The 19,393-nt window shown below is 37.3% G+C and overlaps 1 protein-coding gene across 1 annotated transcript in view; it reads right to left on the bottom strand.

The window, feature by feature from the left end:
• Positions 1-17,744, bottom strand: part of Glut4EF (Glucose transporter 4 enhancer factor) — a 28,471-nt gene extending 10,727 nt beyond the window's left edge. Inside the window, exons 1-3 of the mRNA XM_065308851.1 lie at positions 17,028-17,744; positions 4,258-4,433; positions 1,084-1,220 (exon numbers count right to left, since the gene is read on the bottom strand). Coding sequence (XP_065164923.1) covers positions 1,084-1,220; positions 4,258-4,433; positions 17,028-17,450 — 736 coding nt within the window. The 5' untranslated portion in view covers positions 17,451-17,744. The remainder of the gene's footprint in view (positions 1-1,083; positions 1,221-4,257; positions 4,434-17,027) is intronic.
• Between the last annotated feature and the right edge of the window lie 1,649 nt (positions 17,745-19,393).

Raw genomic sequence — 19,393 nt, 5'->3', positions numbered from 1 at the left:
ACGGCATGAATTTCGCATGAATACCGAAAACAATCGCTTTCCGAATATATAGGAGTATATAAAAGTGTATGGCTGTCTCGTCGGGTAATTAAAAAACAATTTTATTGATGCGTGTGCATGCGGCGAGCGATTTTTTGCCCGGCGCCTCCGCCAAAGTGAATGAACGAATCGCGCGAGTGGTGTTGGGGTGGGTTGTGCGTTGGCGGATAATGGCCGGTGTCGGTACGTCGTCTGGTCGTTGGCTTTTGCGCCTCCTGGCCGCGTTTCGTCTGAGAGGCGAGGACCCGGCCAGACGGCTGGTGAAGTGTGGCCCAGACGGCGGCGAGGACGTGGAGACGTAGACGTCTGGCCCCCGGGCCGGTGAAAAAGCGCGCGCGGGCGTCGCACTTCACCACCCGCACTCAGCCGCCCCGCGTGGTGGCCGAGACGCAGTCTAGTCGGTTATATTGATTGTCTACGTTGGATTTTCATGCGTAGAGATTTACAATAAATTTTATTTGAAGATAAATTGACTTAAGGATCATTATCTCAAAGGGGCGGAGCATAAATTTATGTTTTTCGTCATAAAACATTTAATTTTCATCGGATTTTCAAAATTTTTGTTTTGTAAACTCTCTAGTCGCCTATATTAATTGTTTTTGTCAAATTTTTATACGTAAGTAATTATACTAAGTTTTATTCTCAAATAATATGACTTAAGTCGCATAATTTCACATTTTTCGTGTTAAAACATTGAATTTTCCTGAGATTTTCAAAATTCTTTTTTTATTTACCGTCTAGTCACTTCTATTGATTGTCTACGTCAAAATTTTATGCGTAAAATATTTACAATCATTTTTATTCACAAATAACTTGACTTAAGTCGCATAATTTCACATTTTTCGTCATAAAACACTCAATTCTCTTCCGATTTCAATATTTTCTTTATAAACTGTCTTATAAAATTAAACTATATCAAATTTTCATGCCTAAAAATTTCCAATACATTTTTCTCTTAAAATAACTTGACTTAAGTCAAATCATTTCACGTTTTTCATCATAAAACCCTCAATTTATTAACTTTTCAAAACAATTTTCACTTACTGCTCAAATTTGATGAATGTGGTGAACATGAAAGACTCATGAGGACCAACGCAGCACTACATTGCTCCAGTTGATCGTCCTTGCTCATGAAAGGATTGGAATCGTCCTGGCTGTTGCTCGGGCGGCGTTTCCTCGACCTGCAAACCACAGAAAAAACCCACAACTTATTAAAACGCGATTAAATTCGAATCAATGATATCGTGTGCGAATTGACATTGTACCTGTCGCATTGAACATGAACGCTCGCCGACGGCCTCGCGCGCGCTCGCGCGATAATCGTCCTGCCATTGTCAACACAACATGCACCATGTACCATAATGTCATTCATTACGCATATTCACATATTTGAGAGCAGAGAAAAAAGTGAACACCTAATGATAAACTAATTGTATATGAGTACACTTTGAACTTGTGTGTGACTGCGCATGCGCACCATGATTAGGTAGACACGTCATTGATGGCGGCGTACTTGACTGTCAACAAAATGGACTTTAATAATTTCACACACATCGGTGCCGGCACGCTATCGTTATTACGTTACATAAATTCTGTGATTTAGCGTTTCAATGTCAGACGCGCTGAATGTTGAAATTTCGATTTCATTGCTATGTCACGCCGGCGCATTATCACATCGTTAGCGCGCTCGCGCTGCATAAAATTGCCCGCACGCGACACACACACAGCAATAATTCAATAAATAACCACAATATTCTTAAAAAAATTACATTTCATTTTAATTCGAATTAAAATCCTGGAAATGAAAAAAAAAATCACATTTTGATGACTAAATAAAAATTTTGTATGCAAAAAACCCAGTTTGTAATATATTTAATTATTTATTAATAACTATTGTTGTAATCTTTTATAAAACGCTTCACATTTTAAATTCTCGGTTCGTTCTCCTCTCGCTGTGTGCATATGTGCACATTCAAGCGTCAAACGTTACGTAATTAAGCAGCTGTTGATAATTAATTGCAAAACAATGATAATCATCATCATACAAACACACACACACACAGACACAGACATAATAATATACAATACACGTTATTGTTTACCGTGTGCTCTACACCGCTGATAATTGTTTTTCTTCGTCATTGTTTTGCAAAAGTACCGCAGCGCTGTGTTTTTTTTCATTTCGATTTTTATGTCGCAATTGTTTTATGATTGCACGTTGATAAATATTTGAAATTAACACTTATAAAGTGCATAGCAACAATTATGTCCAGTGTATTGGTTCGAAATAATGCAAAACATGCAATTATTGTATTGGCCAATTTCCGACGATTATATTTTCAAGTATTTTAGTGCTTTTTAGCACTTATTCATTAATTAAATACTAGAAAATACAAAATGTGAAAAACAATGCCATAAATCACATCCGGTTGCAACCTGTGTGCTGCGCTGCGACGACTTCCTGCTTTTCAAGTGTTTCATGTGCGCATTCCGAAAACAACACCGTGACGTCGACGGCCTTGACGTAACACATATTATTTACGTTGCGATAAAACTTATCTACGCACAGCGCAAACGCAAAACACAAATAATATCGATATATTCAACCGGAAAAACTTCAACCGCACGTCAATCGGATTTAAATCCCGCAAATGAAACCAAATCAGAAAACCGCTTGAAATTGGAAAATATTTTTTGTTTGCAAAATAAATGTAAAAGTGTTGTGTGATTCGTAAGTATGTCAGACAATGTGCCTTTATTAAGCGCAACTAATGGACACTTGTTGATGCATTTGTGCACCGCGTGAGATAAATGTGCGAACAAGTGCAGCGCCGCAGCAAACAAATCGCCAATTACGAGCTAATTAACTTATGTGCGCGTTCGCTCCGCTGATAATTAGGATCGAAATTATGACTTGTGGCTCACATGCAATGCGCGTACTGATTGAAGGATTGAGATGTCTAACGTTAATGTTAATTAGTGCGTGATATTACATACTATACTCTGGAAATTATAAATTAATGAAAACAGAGCAAAAAATATAAGAAAAAAATAAAAATTTAAAGAAAAAAATGGTAAAATGTAAAAATAATTAATTTTTGTTACAGAAAATATTTATAGTCTCTAGCAAATATTTATATACGTGTAATTAATTAAGTGTAATTATTTGAACGTGTTTGCCTTTCTTTTCTGCGCGGCGAGAAGGAATTGCAAGGCAGGCATGCGCGACATCGAGCACGCTTAATAATGTGTTACGTGCTAATTATATTTCGCGTGATTTTGATGTAATGCCGCCGCCGCCATTGGGAAAGTATCGACTTTCACTTTGAGTTTTTAATTTTATAATTTTCATTAAATACAAATAAAAACATACCTAGGTACATACCGAAACATAAAAACCTGTTGATAAATATTTTATTTTAATATTTTGGTTTAAAAAATGTCGAAAGTCAATATACGATTAAAAAGTCATTACGAGCGACGAGTAGTATCAGTCGGTGATTATTCAGTATTCCGGCTGTTTACGGCGTGCAGTGATAATAGAAACTAATTATTCGTCGTCTCTCGCGACATTACATTCGTGTTTTTGTCGTGGGCCGTGTCGTCTCGCCGATTTTATTGATTACTCTGGTTCAATGGCAGTGGTACGCCGGCCGGCGGCATTGCGTATTTATCATAAAATAAACGAAACCTTAAAAATGCTATTTTTATACATATTTATTGGAAAACACTGCTTTCTGTCGAATACAGTAGTGTGGAAAACAGTGTTTTCCACATACTAAAAGAATAAATAATAAATTTTGGATTTTACGCGGATTTGCATCGAATTAATCATTTGTAAGCTGATTATAAATTCAATTATTCTAGTAAAAATGCCGGTAAATATTTCCAGAAGCCTAAATATGAATTCCGCGTCGCTCAGTTGTATTCACTTGTGTTATGTTTAAATGATTTTGTTGTAACGCAACTTGCACCCCAACAAATTAGCTGAAAAATCGTGCTTAAGTTATAAAATTTGCATTGCAATTTGTAGGGATGTTGGAATCATAATTACAACAATATTTCAAATGTTACCATCGATGTCATGTCTTAAAAAATATTCTAGCTCATAATTGCTAGAAATTAAAATATTTTTCGTCCTTACACAAAGAAAATTAATATAAATTTCGATGTTATACGTAGTTTGACCTTAAATTAATTTTTCTATTCTGAACTCACCCGCTATAATGATTGGGTGACGTCGCAGGCACATCAATGATGTGCGAGCGTTTGCCTCGCTCCGTCGACATGTCGGCCAAACGAGCGAAATCCGTGTCGATGTCGGCGAGCCGTGGGGATTTGCGCGACTCCAGGAGACGCACCTCGTCCAGACGCTTAATCAGAACTTGGACCGGCTGCAAAAAAAACAAACAAAAAACATTGAACATTTTTATATTCTGCTAATAAAAAAACCCAACGAGGAAAATAATAAATAGTCGTTTATAAAGTGTCAATGCCAAATGAATAAATTCAAGCGTGTGTATTACCAAACAGTCAAATAGCTTCGTTACGCACTTTGACTAGACACTACGCACCACAGGCTGTTGTCGACGTCAAAAACACAGCGCAAAGCTTCCTAGTAAATAAATTCATACACACATACACACGCATAAACTCGGCGCGCGGCATGAAGGACATTTTATTCCTGCGCGTTCGTTTTTTTGTCTACATCTATATTCTATAAACAGAATATTGCGAAAATGTACATTCAGGATGGATTAATTCATGAATTACTCAACAACTACAAAAGATACAGTAATAATTCCTTCAATAATATATTTTAGATTAAATTATTTATCATAATAATAAATATTAAGTAGATTGTATAAATAGGATAAAAGTTATTAACAAAAAAATAAAATTTAACGAAAAAATTGTGAAAAGTGGCAGTTTTTGCTCAATTTCAAACAAAATAAAATATTTTAAAATATATTAATTGAAGAAATAAGTGCAGAATCTATTTAGTAATCAATTTGTACCAAAAAGGTAAAAATTAAATCAGTAATTATGAAAAATATTAGTATTAGACCGTTATTCTGCACATAATGTAACATTCGAAAATAATTCACGTTTTTATGAATTAATTCGTGATTAACTAGATAACTACATTAGATACAATTATAAGTCTTTCAACAATGCATTAAAAATTAAATTCCCTATCAAACTAATATTAATATTAAAAGATTCTTCAATTATTACAAAAGTTATTAACAAAAAAACCTAAAATTTTATCAAAAAACAACTAAAAAACTCGATTAAAAGCAAACTAAAATTTATATTCAAATATTAATTACACAAATAGATGTAAAATTAAATTATTTATCAATTTCCACCAAAATATTAACAAATTATCAATAATTATCAAAAATATCTCCTTCAGACCGTTATTCTACACATAACGCAACCCAATCTTTCACATAAGTTAAATTACGCAATCAAAATTCGCTGAACGTACGCATATGGTTTTCCACTAGGAAGTGAAGTGAATTGTAGGAATTCGCATGAGTGCGATTCGATTCGGGCGTAAAAATACCACGCAATGAATCGTGTCGAATAAAGTTTCGCCGTATTTACGCCGCCATCACATCCAACACCACACTACACTACAACACAGCTGATATTTTATAAACAAGCCGCCCGGCCTGCGTAGCAAGGACGACACGAGTCGTGGGCGAGCCGCAGCACCAGGCTGACTAGCGGATATATACTGCCATCGAAAACACGTAATCGCAATAATCACACTAATCACTCGCAAAACACGCGCAAAAAATGCAAAAATTTACAAATAATAACAAAACTAACAATATCACACATATTATGCGTATTTTTTAAAATAAAATCTAAATTTATGCGAACCATGGAGATACGGAGAAGGTAACCGCACAAGGTTAACGACTTTGACGTTATAAATGTTATAATATTGTTGTTCGGTGATAATCAACTTGAATATTTCATTTTAATCTCGTAGATTATGCGGTAACAAACAAAAAATTAAAAATAATTCCGCCGGGCCGCGGAATAAATAAAAATAAATGTCTTCATTGGCAGCAGAGACATGCACAATGTGAAACAAGTTGCGTTGACGTCGTTTTCGCGAATATTTTAAGTATTTACGCGATGTTGAAACCGTAATAAACTGACTCAGCGTGCTTCCACGCTCATCCGAAACGAAATTTCCACCGGATGTTCCGCCATTACTCATCTTATCTCCACGAATTCAACATGTTTTATTGTAGTACGTATTTGACTTGCGTACGAAGCAAAATCGAGGTCATTGATAAGCGTAGATTTCATTCAAAAACCGCCGGCGGCCATTTTTGATATTTTTCGTGTATTTACACATTGATTTCGAGTGATTTTCGCTTATGGTGAACACTTTACGTCATTCTGTCGCGGCGTGGTCTCGTGCGATAACTCCAAGGCCGCGCATGCGGCGCGTGCGGCCGGCATTTTTTCACGCTCGCACATTGCACATTCAAATCGAGGACGCATGCATTCAAAACGCGAATATGCCCGCATGGAAGCGCGTCATCGTCATCGTGTTTCCGTGTCGTGTTCGAACAGCAAAAAAAACCGTGTAATATGTGACAATATAGCGCGGCTGTGGGTAAAATTACGTTGCATTTTTTGTAGACGCGAATTTGCGGGGCTTCCCAAGGCGTTGTAATCGTTGTGGAGGATAAATAAAAAGCGGAATTGATTGTGTAGTTAATATCTCACATGATAAGATATGTTTTTTTAATATTTTGTGATTATTTTATGAATAATTGAGGAAAAAATGATTTATTTGTGATTTTTGTGTGAATTTTTCATTTTTGAGCTTTGTATCATTTAAAATAATTTATTTAAATAATTTATAGATAAGCCATTTTGTAGAGAATTAAAATCCCTATCTAATCATGAAAGAATCATTTCGTTATCATTTTTAGTTCCGGAGATATATCAAAAATAATAATTTTTTAACGCAAAAATTTACGTTTTTAATTAAATTTTCATTGTTTAAACAAAAACTATTACAAATTAATAATCAAACTAAAATCTATATTATAAACAATTAAATTATCTACCAATCCACGCAAAAATCATTAATTTATCTCTTCAAACAACAAAGTTACAAGCAATTTAGCAATTTTAATGTGACATTTAGTATTGAAATATTTCTGATTGCAAAATTTTTTCAACACGTCTATTTTAACTCTTCGAGACATCTAGATCTAGGCTACCAGCATCAAAATAATTGAAAACAAACGCACACGTCGTGTGTGCCTGAAAGAATACTTGTGCAATGTGTTTATTTACGAGCAATTTTTGAAATAATTTATTGCCACGTTTGTTAAATATCACAAACAGACAAATACTACGCCTAGTGGTATAGTTAGGTGTTAACAAAACGATCTATCTTAATATTGCTCAAACTCTATATTACCAGTGTCTCTTAGATCTAGATTATGTTTCGTAAATTCACGTCAGCTACGCGTACAAGACTAAATAGCAAGGCGAACGCGTAAATCATTTTCAACCCACACGAAACAAAAACAAAATCAAATTAAATTCAAGTTTGAATATTATATATTCGAATGTGAGTTGATTTGTATGTTTGTGTCACTTTCACGCAAAATCTACTCAATGAATTTTTATAAAATTTGGTGTAGAAATAGTTTTAACCTTGGAAAATTATATAGAGCACTTTTTATTGTAAGAAAATAACTTACTGAGTGTTAAATAAGGGATGAACGTTGAAATTGTGATAAAATATATAAATAGTTATATATTTCGACTTTAGATGGCGTAAAGTGCATTAGAAGCATTATCTAGGCTACTATACATTGATATCTACGTATAAACATTAATTATGTTAAAAATTCCTAAGGTGTTTGAGGTTATCGACGCGCACAACACCAAATTTGGACTCAAAACACGCGGGGTCAGACATGCAGCGGAAATTTCTAACTGTCCGCGAGCCACAATTTGAATACTACCGGTGTCATAGGTCACCGCATGAAAACCAAAATGGCCGCTGGTTTAATACACCCAATCCAATCAAATAATACAAAGAAAGTTGTTGGTATGCACTTCCTATTTACAATTTGCAATTTACGATTTACATGCGTGTGAGTCGTAAGTCTAAAAGTAAAGAGAAAACGCCCAAGTGGAGCAGAGCAGGAAACACAAACACGAATCAATGGCGCCATGCTGTTTGGCATCCAAGTGAATAAACATAAAACAAGGAAGAAGACGAGAAACAAAACGCAAGACGTAAAGTAGAGGTAAATTGCGCGGACACATCGAATAATCTTCATTTCTTCATGCACTTGCAGCGCATTATTATTATAACGGCGTAACGGCGATTTCACCTAAAGAATTTCGTACGTATTACACACTTAGACTTAGACAAGTTGATGTATGTGTAGAAAACGCAAAATAGCAATGGATGAATCGTAAGCGATGCGTGAACATCGTAAATAACAAATTAACCCTGAAACAATCGCGCATCTTAAACATCGAAGGTAAAAAATTAAATGAAATTTAAAAAAAAAACTGCATTGACCGAATTTAAATCACGACGCATTCAGGGACCCGTTATTCAACCTCCAAAAATTGCTTCATGCTTTCGTTGCACGTCGCATTTCGGAATGTTTAAGCATTCACATTCATTTTTTTAATGCACACAGGAGACAAAAACCCAATGAGAAGTAAAAAATAACCAAATATTGTATTTTATGCGTATAGGCAACTGTTTAATGCTTTGTAAGTTGGTTATAAACTCAATTACTCTAGTAACAATGCCGGTAAATATTTCTTGAAGTCTAAATATGAATTCCACGTCGCTCAGTTGTATTCACTTGTGTTTTGTTTGAATGATTTTGTAGTACCACAACGTGCACCCCAACAAATTAGCTGAAAAATCGTGTTTAAGTTGTAGAAATTTGCATTGCAATTTGTAGGGATGTTGGGTTGCATAATTACAACAATATTTCAAATGTTACCATCGATGTCATGTCTTTAAAAAATATTCTACATCATAATTTCTTGAAATAAAAATATTTTTCAGAGAAAATTAATAAAAACCAATCAAATACAAATTTCGACGTTATTCATATTTGAGGTTAAAACAAAATGTTTAAAAATTTTGTGGTTATGTAGTTTTTGTCACCTGTGGTCTTAACCCAAAACTAATATGCAGTAGGTAGGTACGTGTAATTTTCGGTGAAAGTATCCAAAGAGTTCCGAAACCATGAAAGTCGAATTGCAACAAGGTCCCACACCGCCGCTTCTGACCCAAAAACTCGGCGCTTTCTATTCATGTCAATTATTCTTGCTCAATATTACAAATATACGAAAATTTTTCAAGTTAGAAATTGACGCGCCATACTGCTGCACAACTCGTGCATGCAAAATCCGTGCGCAATTTTATTCTCACTCAGCCACCTGTCGTGTATACCTGTGCACTTTCTCGCTGCCCGCGCGAATCCTGCACTTTCGCTTACTCTCCGCATACATACCAAGACATTGTGCGCGCGTCAATTTTATTAATTACAAATTACAAACACTATTACACAAGGTGAGCGGAACGCATTCGACGCCATTCGAAACCATTTACGATTTACTTTCACCAAACACAAACATAAGCAGAAATAATAACTTAAACTCACACACACAAACACAAAGAAATATTAAGCCGGCCGGCCGGCACGGGGCAGGCACGTCACGTGCGTGTTCCAATTCCGGATAACACACACAAACACAAACACAAACACTAATCCAATGCACATCCAATGTAGTTAAAAATAAAAATAACCAAGAGAGACACACCTTGAGATCTCCGCCTGCGTCTCCGCTGTCGTGATGGACTAATTGTGCAATTTATTAAATATCGTTACGATGTGTATTATGTCAACTATTATAGTGCGACGACGAGTGGTCTACTCGGATCTGCTCTCGGTTCTGGTGGGTGGAGAATAGTTACGAGTCGGTGAGTGTCTGTGTTTGTGTGCATGGCATGCGCAATGCTTCGCGCTTTGCAACTTGCAACAACCTTTTTAACATTGACACGTGCCGCGCGCGTTTATGCAATTCGAGCGCTGGCGGCGGCGCGTAATAGAAAGCCGGGGGCCAGTGCACATTCGCAACCACTCGTAAACTTCACACAGATACATCGGGAATTATTGTGTGGGCGCATCACGTAATATACTGGTTATTATTTAATTATTAATTATGTTTATTAGCAAATTTACACAATTTGTGCATATTTTAAATGGAAAAACCGGTTTTATTATTATTTTTATAACCGAATTTTTAAAAATGATTTTTTGGTTGAATTTGTAGCAAATTTTCACTTTTTGTAAAAAATTTTTAAGCAAAAAACCGGTTTTTATGAGTTTTTGTTCAGAAATACCGGTTAACCGGTATTTTCAAAAACCTTTTCCGACCAAATTTAAATTTTTACGCTCGATTTAAACATATACCTTCACATTTAGTAAAATTTTCAATCATAAAACCGGTATATATACCTATTTGCCTTAAAATACCGGTTAACCGATTTTTTCATCTTTCCTTTCGTTAATGTGTAAACGTAATTATCATGTCCAACGTCATCGTCATATCGAGAGTGTGCGTACTTGCGTACTTACGGAAAGTGAGTGAAATGAGAGAAAGAGTGAACTTGGCCAGGAGCGCGTCGAGAATCGATAGCGCCCACACGCGTCGACGGCGGCAGTGGTGTTGGCGGCGGCGGAGGCGTAAGGGTAGTGTTAAAATACCAACGCACCAATGACGTCACCCAAACTGCGGTCTGGTCTCGTAACCCGCTTGTTTTTCTGGAAGCGCATGATTCACCATCAAATTACTCAACACGCCGACGCCGCCCACGATTCTAGCGAATTGCGATCGAAAGTGTGATTTCTCATTGCACAAGAAGCGTAACCTTCGAAAAAATATTCGGCCGCGCACGAAAACAGGAGCTGTATTGAAACGAGGTCAAAAGTTCTAGTTTACGTTGTGCCCTGGCGCGCGCCCGGCTCCAGCTATGAGTTTGGTAGGTCGCGGCCCCAAAAATCCCAATATCACTTGATTTACGCGTAAAAAACAACTGAATTTCCACGATTTTCACACTTTTCACGTCTCACAGGAATGTTAATCACTTTATTCGCTTTACAACTACGAAAACATCACAGTTTCTATTACGTCACGCTGTTTACATAAATGTTGCTCGCGTCGTACGACTACATACGTCGCAGTTGGAATTAAAACGCGAAATACGAAATACGACATGCGAATTATTCGGTTATCGATTGTTTACTATGCGAACACGTGCCGCGCACACGAATCTTTCGAGTTAAAAATTCACAGAGAAGATTCGGTATAAAACTGTGTCGCAAAAACGGATATAAGTAGTGCACACGCATAAATTACATGCTCTGACGTAATATTTGTTTACTATGTGCGAATACAACGCAAAACATGAATTAACAGCGTAAATTCCACGAAAAACAAATAAAATTCGAATAATCCTCGCTAAATTATATAAAATACCGGTTAACCGATTAATTTTTTTAAATTTATATGTATATGTAGCTAATTTTCAGTTTTTTTTTGTATAAAAAACCGGTTTTAATAATTATTTTCCTGAAAATACCGGTTAACCGGTTTTTATCTTTTAAATTATAAATCATACATGAACTGAATTTTCACTTTTTGTAATTTTTTTTAAATCATAAAACCGATTTTATTAAGTTTTCCCTAAAAAATACCGGTTAACCGATATTTCTTTAAACATTAATGCGTAATATTTTTATTTTTATTTTCACTATCAAACAAACGATGATAAATAATCGTAGTAGTCGTAGTATGCCCGCATAAAAATATTTCGGCTGTGTGTGCGCGTATTTTTTTCCATTTCGTTGCGACACACATGCGCCGCATGAGCCGCATGCGAAGCGAAAATTGGGTAAGTGGGTCAAACGCGCGCTGCTGCCTCGCCAGAGGCGGCTGTTGCTGCTGCTGCTGCAGCCTGCCTGCCATTTACCAAGAGTTTAATCTTCGCGTTTCGGCGCTTTGCCGCACAATGTCGAGAGAAACTGATTTGTGCTTCTTCCAAGCGCGCAAATACGCTGCTCTAGCTTTTAGTGAAGGCGATGATGAAACAAGTGCGATATCGATGGGAGAACGAAGCGATGAGGCAAGTGTGTTGTGTTATTACGTATAATTTCACTTCGACCTTTTTTTCTGCGCAGACAACGCAATGAGAAGAGAAAGGAATGTTGAATGGTTTTAAAAATACCGGTATTTAGGGAAATAAGATAAATACCGGTATTTAAAGATGAGAAATTATAAAAATTCTGGTATTTAAGGAAAGAATTTACTAATATTTCGGTATTTTAAGGAAGAATTTATGAAAATACCGGTTAAAAACCGGTTTATTTATGTATTTAAAAAAATACCGGTATTCAAACATAAAAATTTATCAAAATTTCGATTTTTAGCACGAAATTTTTTCAAATTCCGGTATTTTACGTGAATTTATGAAAATACCGGTATTAAAAAATAACAATTTCCAAAAAATACCGCAAATTTTCCAAAATTTCAACATTTCAAACATAAATTAATAAAAATACCGGTTTTAAAAGCTACAATATAATTGAAACGTAATAAGCACATCATTACGCACCATTAAACGATCCAACTGAAAGAAACAGTTAACCCAACATTAAGCCCCGCGGGTCTCTCGTCTGAGTTGTCCAACGTGAAAGCAGAATAAACGCGCTGAGCCCGAGCCTAAACACCGGAAGCGCTGCCCGTTGCTGATTTTAGGACACACCTCGCACGTCTCGAGTGCTGCGCTTTCTGCGTTTCACTCCACAAATAAAATTACGCTCACTGACAACAACTTCTTCGGTTCATCTCTCCACTACGTTTTGTTTTGTTTTATCAACAGTTCCACGACCTATTTTAATTTAACACATTCTACAACTGCATACTATGTATCATTGTAAATATGTATAGTATGACTCAATTGGTACACAAAAGAATGACTGTCAATTATGTCAACGACAAAAGATGATGGCAACAATGAATTAATTCCAGCTGACATTGTTATTTAATATCATCGTATTTTGATTTTATTTTTTTATTTTCTGTTTTGTTTCTTGTTTCCCCACTGGGAGTGTGAATATATTTGGTTTGTTCCGGTGTTGAATTTGGGTCGAATGCACGTGCCGCCTCCGCCGCCACCACCGCGATGGATCTCTCCGGCGCTGAAAGTGGGTCGCAGGTCGATAGAGAATGAGGTCGCACGCGCAACCCGGCCCGGCGATCTGGGCCAATGCGCGCTCCAATTTCCAACTGCACACATAATTCTCTGTCGCGGCGCGGCCGGGGACGGCATCAGCGTTGACCCGACCCGTGAGAGGAGGTATGTAGTATGAATTTGGTTCACCGAAAAACTTACTCTGGAGTCTAGGGGGATGTGTTTACGGCCGTGCGCTTGGCCCACAAAATGATGTGTGTGTTGTATTGTTGATTATTATCAATTCAACTTGTGTGGAAATGTTTCATTTCATTAGAAAGTCTCGCGAGGGTAATTTCGCATGCATCGGCATGTTGCAATCAACATAGAGGTACTTTGCTAGCGGATCTGGCGCGCAAGACTTGATTGGCGAAGACATGCACTGTGCATAACACGTAACCGATGTGAAATTACACTCAATTGGATGGTACGACTAGGAGTTTGTGTATACTTTCATCATTTTTCAATGCTGGGTTGGAATTTGATCGAAAACATGCGATAATTTCGGCTAATTTGAATGTTTTTACATGTTTTACAAGAGATTACTCATGAATTACAGAATTTAAAAATGTTGAGTTTAGTTTTTCTGAAATATAATAAAAACTATAAATGCTACATTATTTATTTTTTGTACACTTATTCCATATTAAATTGTCAATCGAATGACATATTAATCATCCCTTTCGGATTTTTAATAACTGAGTAAATTAACCCTAAAGTTGATTAAATAAAAACAAACAAAAAATAACAAAAATATCAAAGTTTTACTATTTCTCAAATTAAACAAAAACCACCAGACTTACAATTTTTCCCTTTTGCACCCTCATTCCCTATTAATTTATCTATCAAATGGCATATTACTGAACATTGTGTCATATCAATTAACTGAGTAATCAATCTTCAAAGTCAATCAAAGTCATACAAAACAAAACTAACTACACATCTCGACTCTCTCACTTTTTCTTCAATTAAACAAAAAACTATTTAACCAACAATATTGTCCTTTTACACACAAATTGCCAATTAAATTATCTATCAAATGACATATGACTCAACCCTTTGTGACTTAAAACAGCTGAGTAATCCTACCTCAAAGTATATCAAACACCAACAAACAAAAACCACCTACACTTATCAAAGATTTACTATTTCTCTAATTAAACAAATTCCATCAAACACACAAAATAATCCTCCTGCATAAATATTCCCTATTAAATTATCTATCAAACATCGCCTCATTAACCCCTTTGTGATTTAAAACAACCAAGCAATCGACGCGCAAAGTTGATCAAACACAAACACAAACAAAAACGAAACCCAACAAAATCCCACAATTTTTATCACTCCAAGCGAGTGTGCTCGTATTTGCGCTCGTTTTTGTTTACGCGCCATAAATAATAGCTTTCAATCGTTAACCGATTAATCCAGATCTCTCGCAAACAAACCACCGTGTTGCTGCTGCTGCTGCTAGCCCGCTATTACAATTACCGTTTCCTACACACTCGCTGCGCGCGCTCAATAAAACGTGAGCGATAGTTACAAGGCAACCAGTTGCAACAACAGCGACTCAACATCATAAAAAAACAACAACAAACAACAATGCCTTAGAGGCACATAATGCATACATATCTCCAAGTAGAACTAGTAGTAGTAGAAGTATAAGTAGAAGTAATATAAAAACAAAGCAAAGTATTAATCATAGTCACGTTTCTTGATTATCACGCACCACATCTACCCAGATTGATAAGTATAACTTAAAGTTGACTTAATCTAGCGATAGTAATTTTTCATTACTTCTGTGCATAATAAAAACATAAAAAATTAAATATAGGTTAAGTGACTTAAGTTAAATCACTTAACTTAAGTTAAGTCACTTAATAAAACAATACATTAAAAATCTTAAAAATTAAAAATAAATTTTAATAAATGACGTTACAACTTGCAAAACCCCACAATCTGTCAGATAAATCCACAAACGAATAATATTTATTTATTTATTTATAGTAGTGTAGAGTTTAAATTGCTGGCAGTGCCGTTATTCTTTCTTTGCAATCCTCGACGCGGCGTGGTTATTATTTATGCGCGCGCGCATAACATACTTAAGCCAAGCGCGCGCACTCAGTTGTAAACACGTAGTACCAGCCGGAAAATAACACGCCGCACACACCGCAAGATGTAGATGTAGATAACATATCCACACGCCAACAAACAAACAGACTTCTTGTATTCTCCTCGAATATATCTAGATTAATTACAAATTAACCTCTCACAGAATAAATTTTATTTCATGCACGCAGAAAACTTTCGGTGTTTCATACGCACATTCACAGATCTAAATGTTAATTATGCAAAAGTAGGCAAATGGATGCGAGATGTGCGCGCAACGAAAAAGAAAGCAGCGCGTCTAACATCTTATTATTATTATAGTCGTAGATGTAGAGAACCTGTTTGGTTGCAAAACACTTTATTTTCCCAATGCCCGGCGGCATTTTACTCCGTTAGAAAACGATTTTCGATAATAACGTAAAAATGTTCGAAATGCGAGTGTGAAATTTTGATATTATTATAAGCCAATGTATACGAACGGCGTCAGTCAAGTGTGTAACCTATATTACAAAACCCGTTCCATTCGTGGTGTGCGCATGCGCGCACGACGTAATTCGCCACTTACTTACTGTTGGACTATATCTGCATGATTTGCATAATCCATTCCACTTCTGTTTCGACGCGTAAATAGTATTAAATATTATTTGCACCAAACACCACGCCTTGGTGAAGTATTCGCGACCTTGAGCTTCCGAATTTCGCTGGTTGGTTTTTTTTGTGAGTTGGTTGTAAACGTGCGGCCGCGAATCGAAAGAGCGGTACTTTGTAATGTAGTTTAATAAGATGCCAAGGCGAGGCACGCACGAAACAAATACCAATATGAATAAACGAATAACGCAAGCGGCGAAGACGAAAACGACGCCACGCGAAGTAACGGTGTTCGCTGGCGGTCGCGCATCCACCTTCGAAGGCTTCTTATTGTGTAATTATTGCTTGTAGAGTGCAAAATATAAAAGAATACACCGTTAAAATGTATTTTTTGTAAATATCTCTTAAACTTATTATGCTACAACCACAAATTTTTCAGGAAACATGTATAATAATACCATAAATATTTTAAAACAAACATTTTTGAAATCGGATGATTATAACAATAATTATTAATAATTTAGTGTTTTTTGTGTATATATGCAACCCAAAATACACGCGTATGTATATATTAGCTGTTTGCTAGAAAGAGCAGTCAATTGTTTTCAGTTGTTTATCCGAGTGACGTCATTACACGCTCGTTTGCTGTTTTGCGCGGATATCAATTACGCCTGCCTGCCTGCCGGCTCCTGCTGCTGCTGCACCAGCAACAGCAACCGGTAGTAGGGATGCGAGTGTAAAATGTGTGACAAAAGTTGCGAGTGTTCCGTACATGCGCACAGCGCGCCGCGCGCGTGTTGAGTGTTTGAGTGCGTTCTTTGTCTGACTCGCATCATGCTTTCACTCTCGGCGCCGGCCGGACAGGTTCGCATCTTCTTCACAACCTGAACTTTAATCGCAGCCATGTTCGCATACGTCACAAACTTGCAACAAATTTTGTTTTTTTAAAAATCCGTAAAGTTTTACTTACATCTGTGGCGATTTGAATGGCAACCTCGTCGGTTTCAGGTGTATGCTTGAGTACTTCCCCAGTAACTTCTCTGCCCTTGTACGTGACGAAAACTTTCTGCAGTGGAAGAAGATGCAGGCCACCAACCGAACGAAAGCCGGGGCCGATGAGATCGCCTTCGAGGAACTCGACTGTGGTGCGACCGTAACCGGGGCGCGCGTCGAAACGGACGGAGTAGCGCGTGTTCGGCGTCAGGTTGATGCAGTTGTTGTTCTCCGGAAAGGTCGCCGGCGTCTTCACGGCGGCGATGACGCCCGAATAGTATTTGCCATCGTCGCCGGGCGCGCACACGCGCGTCCCAATGATGGAGCGCTTCGCCAGTCGTTTTCCGGTGGACATCGTGCAGATTTTACGTTTATTCGCTCGCGGCGATTCAACAACCATGTATGAATTTAATTTTTATTTCTTTTTTATTCGAGTGGCGAGAATCCACTTACACACATTCACTTTGCACACGGAAAAGTTTTTGTTTTAAATCGTTGTCAATGTGTCCGTAGACTTTATTATAACGCACGTAGCACGCAATTCGACATGATTTAGCGGTGCGGAGCGATGAATCTTCATAATAACAATCGGTGGCGATTTTTCAGTGATGTAACGCGTCGTTTGCGAGCTGACGGTTTAATGTGCGATCACGAGCGCGGTCGTTCACAGACTGAAGAGCTCGAGTTGTGAGTAGTGAGCGCGCGTTGCGCCGGCCGGCGCGTGTGAGCACACGAGAACAGCTGATGCGGTAACTTGCGCTCTAATACACCATCTCTTTCTATCTTATTATTTTCAATAAGTCAGAGTGAGAGAAGTTAGGTGAGTGCGTGTGACGCGAGGGACGCGAGGTCGCGCATAGCGGCCCGGCTACAGCTGATGATAACAACAAAGCCACGTGACACGCAACCTCGTCGTGTGATTGGTCCGCCCGGCTCTGACCTAGATCCACCGATTGGTTCGCTCGGCTTACATCGCTGGTGGGGGGACGAAAAGGTCACGATCCAAAACGAAACTCACTCGATTTCTATATTCGGGCGCACGGACTCGGACTCTTTCTTCACCTCACCAATGCAGCGCGCATCGCGCGCACACCGCACACATTCCTTTGTTTGCCGGCGACGTCACGCAACCAACACAACGGTAGATTCGAACGCGAGCCGGCCGGCCGGTGCGGGAGACCCTGAATCGGCCTGGATTCTGATTCATTTCACTTCGGACGCACTGCAAGACTGCACAGCCGGTATATGACTCTTGCGAAATATGCACAACAAAGGACGGCATTCAAATCGTTTATCTATTGCATTATCTCTGCGTAATTGCATTCTATTCTCAAATGCTAATTGCGCATTCAATGGTAACCTTCGCCGCGGAAAAACAAAAAAACTGTATCGATTGATCTATATTGATGCGTTGCTATGGTAACCAGGCAACCAGTTATACATGCGCACGCAAAAAATGCTTTCATTTGGTAGATTTTCATTTTTCGCATAAGTAGACGTTTAGTTTTGCATTTTTCGGTGTGCACAGCAATAGTTTGTGCACGTGTGCAATTTGTGCGCTTGGCGATAACACAATTAGCGAACTTTGTACCTCATTAGTAACCATGCGAACATGAGTAGTCCTTTTGTCTAGCCCGACGCGAATACAGATTACGAGTGCAATATTTTCGTTATCAGATAACCAGCGGCACAAAAATGTGCATTAATGTTTCAAGTGCGCAATAAATGCAGATGGCAATGTCTCATACTTGCTAATATCCTCGTTTTGTTATTTATTTTGCTTAAAACGCATTAATTTTAGTTTTATTCTTGCAGATTTAACTTTAACATAGGCAACACTTCATACACAACAACTCCATTCAATTTCATTTGTGTATTTCACTTCTAATGCATAATAAACGACTTCTAAACGGCAGTTTATGACAAGTTAACGACCATATAATTATAAAATAAATAAAATGACGATAGATTTCAACATTTGTTAATCCTTATCGTTTTGATCATAAAATTTAAGCCATTGTGCACAATATTTTCGCATCCGTTAACGATTATTCATTTATACCTGAATTTAATCACTTACAGTTTAACTGCTACTTGAAATTATTTATTTCAGCAATGCTATATCCTTAAATTGCCTCTTAATTTAAAATAAACAAAGATAATTTGTATTTTTTCGTAGATCATGAGTGATCGCACTTTGTTTAATGCTTATCAGCTGGCAAATATCAGTTTTATCTGTAAATATCGTATTTTTCTTTGTTACAATATTTTGTTTATGAATTACTGTACATTTATAGCCGGTGATTAATAGTTATTGTGTGATTTTTATGTTGTTGTGATAAC

Source organism: Atheta coriaria, unplaced genomic scaffold, assembly GCF_025399875.1.
Source record: "Atheta coriaria isolate IRGN ID8LTWV9N9 unplaced genomic scaffold, Caltech_Dcor_3.1 hic_scaffold_7_pilon, whole genome shotgun sequence".
Taxonomy (NCBI): Eukaryota; Metazoa; Arthropoda; class Insecta; order Coleoptera; family Staphylinidae; genus Dalotia; species Dalotia coriaria.
This window is presented reverse-complemented; position numbering and strand designations above follow the sequence as displayed.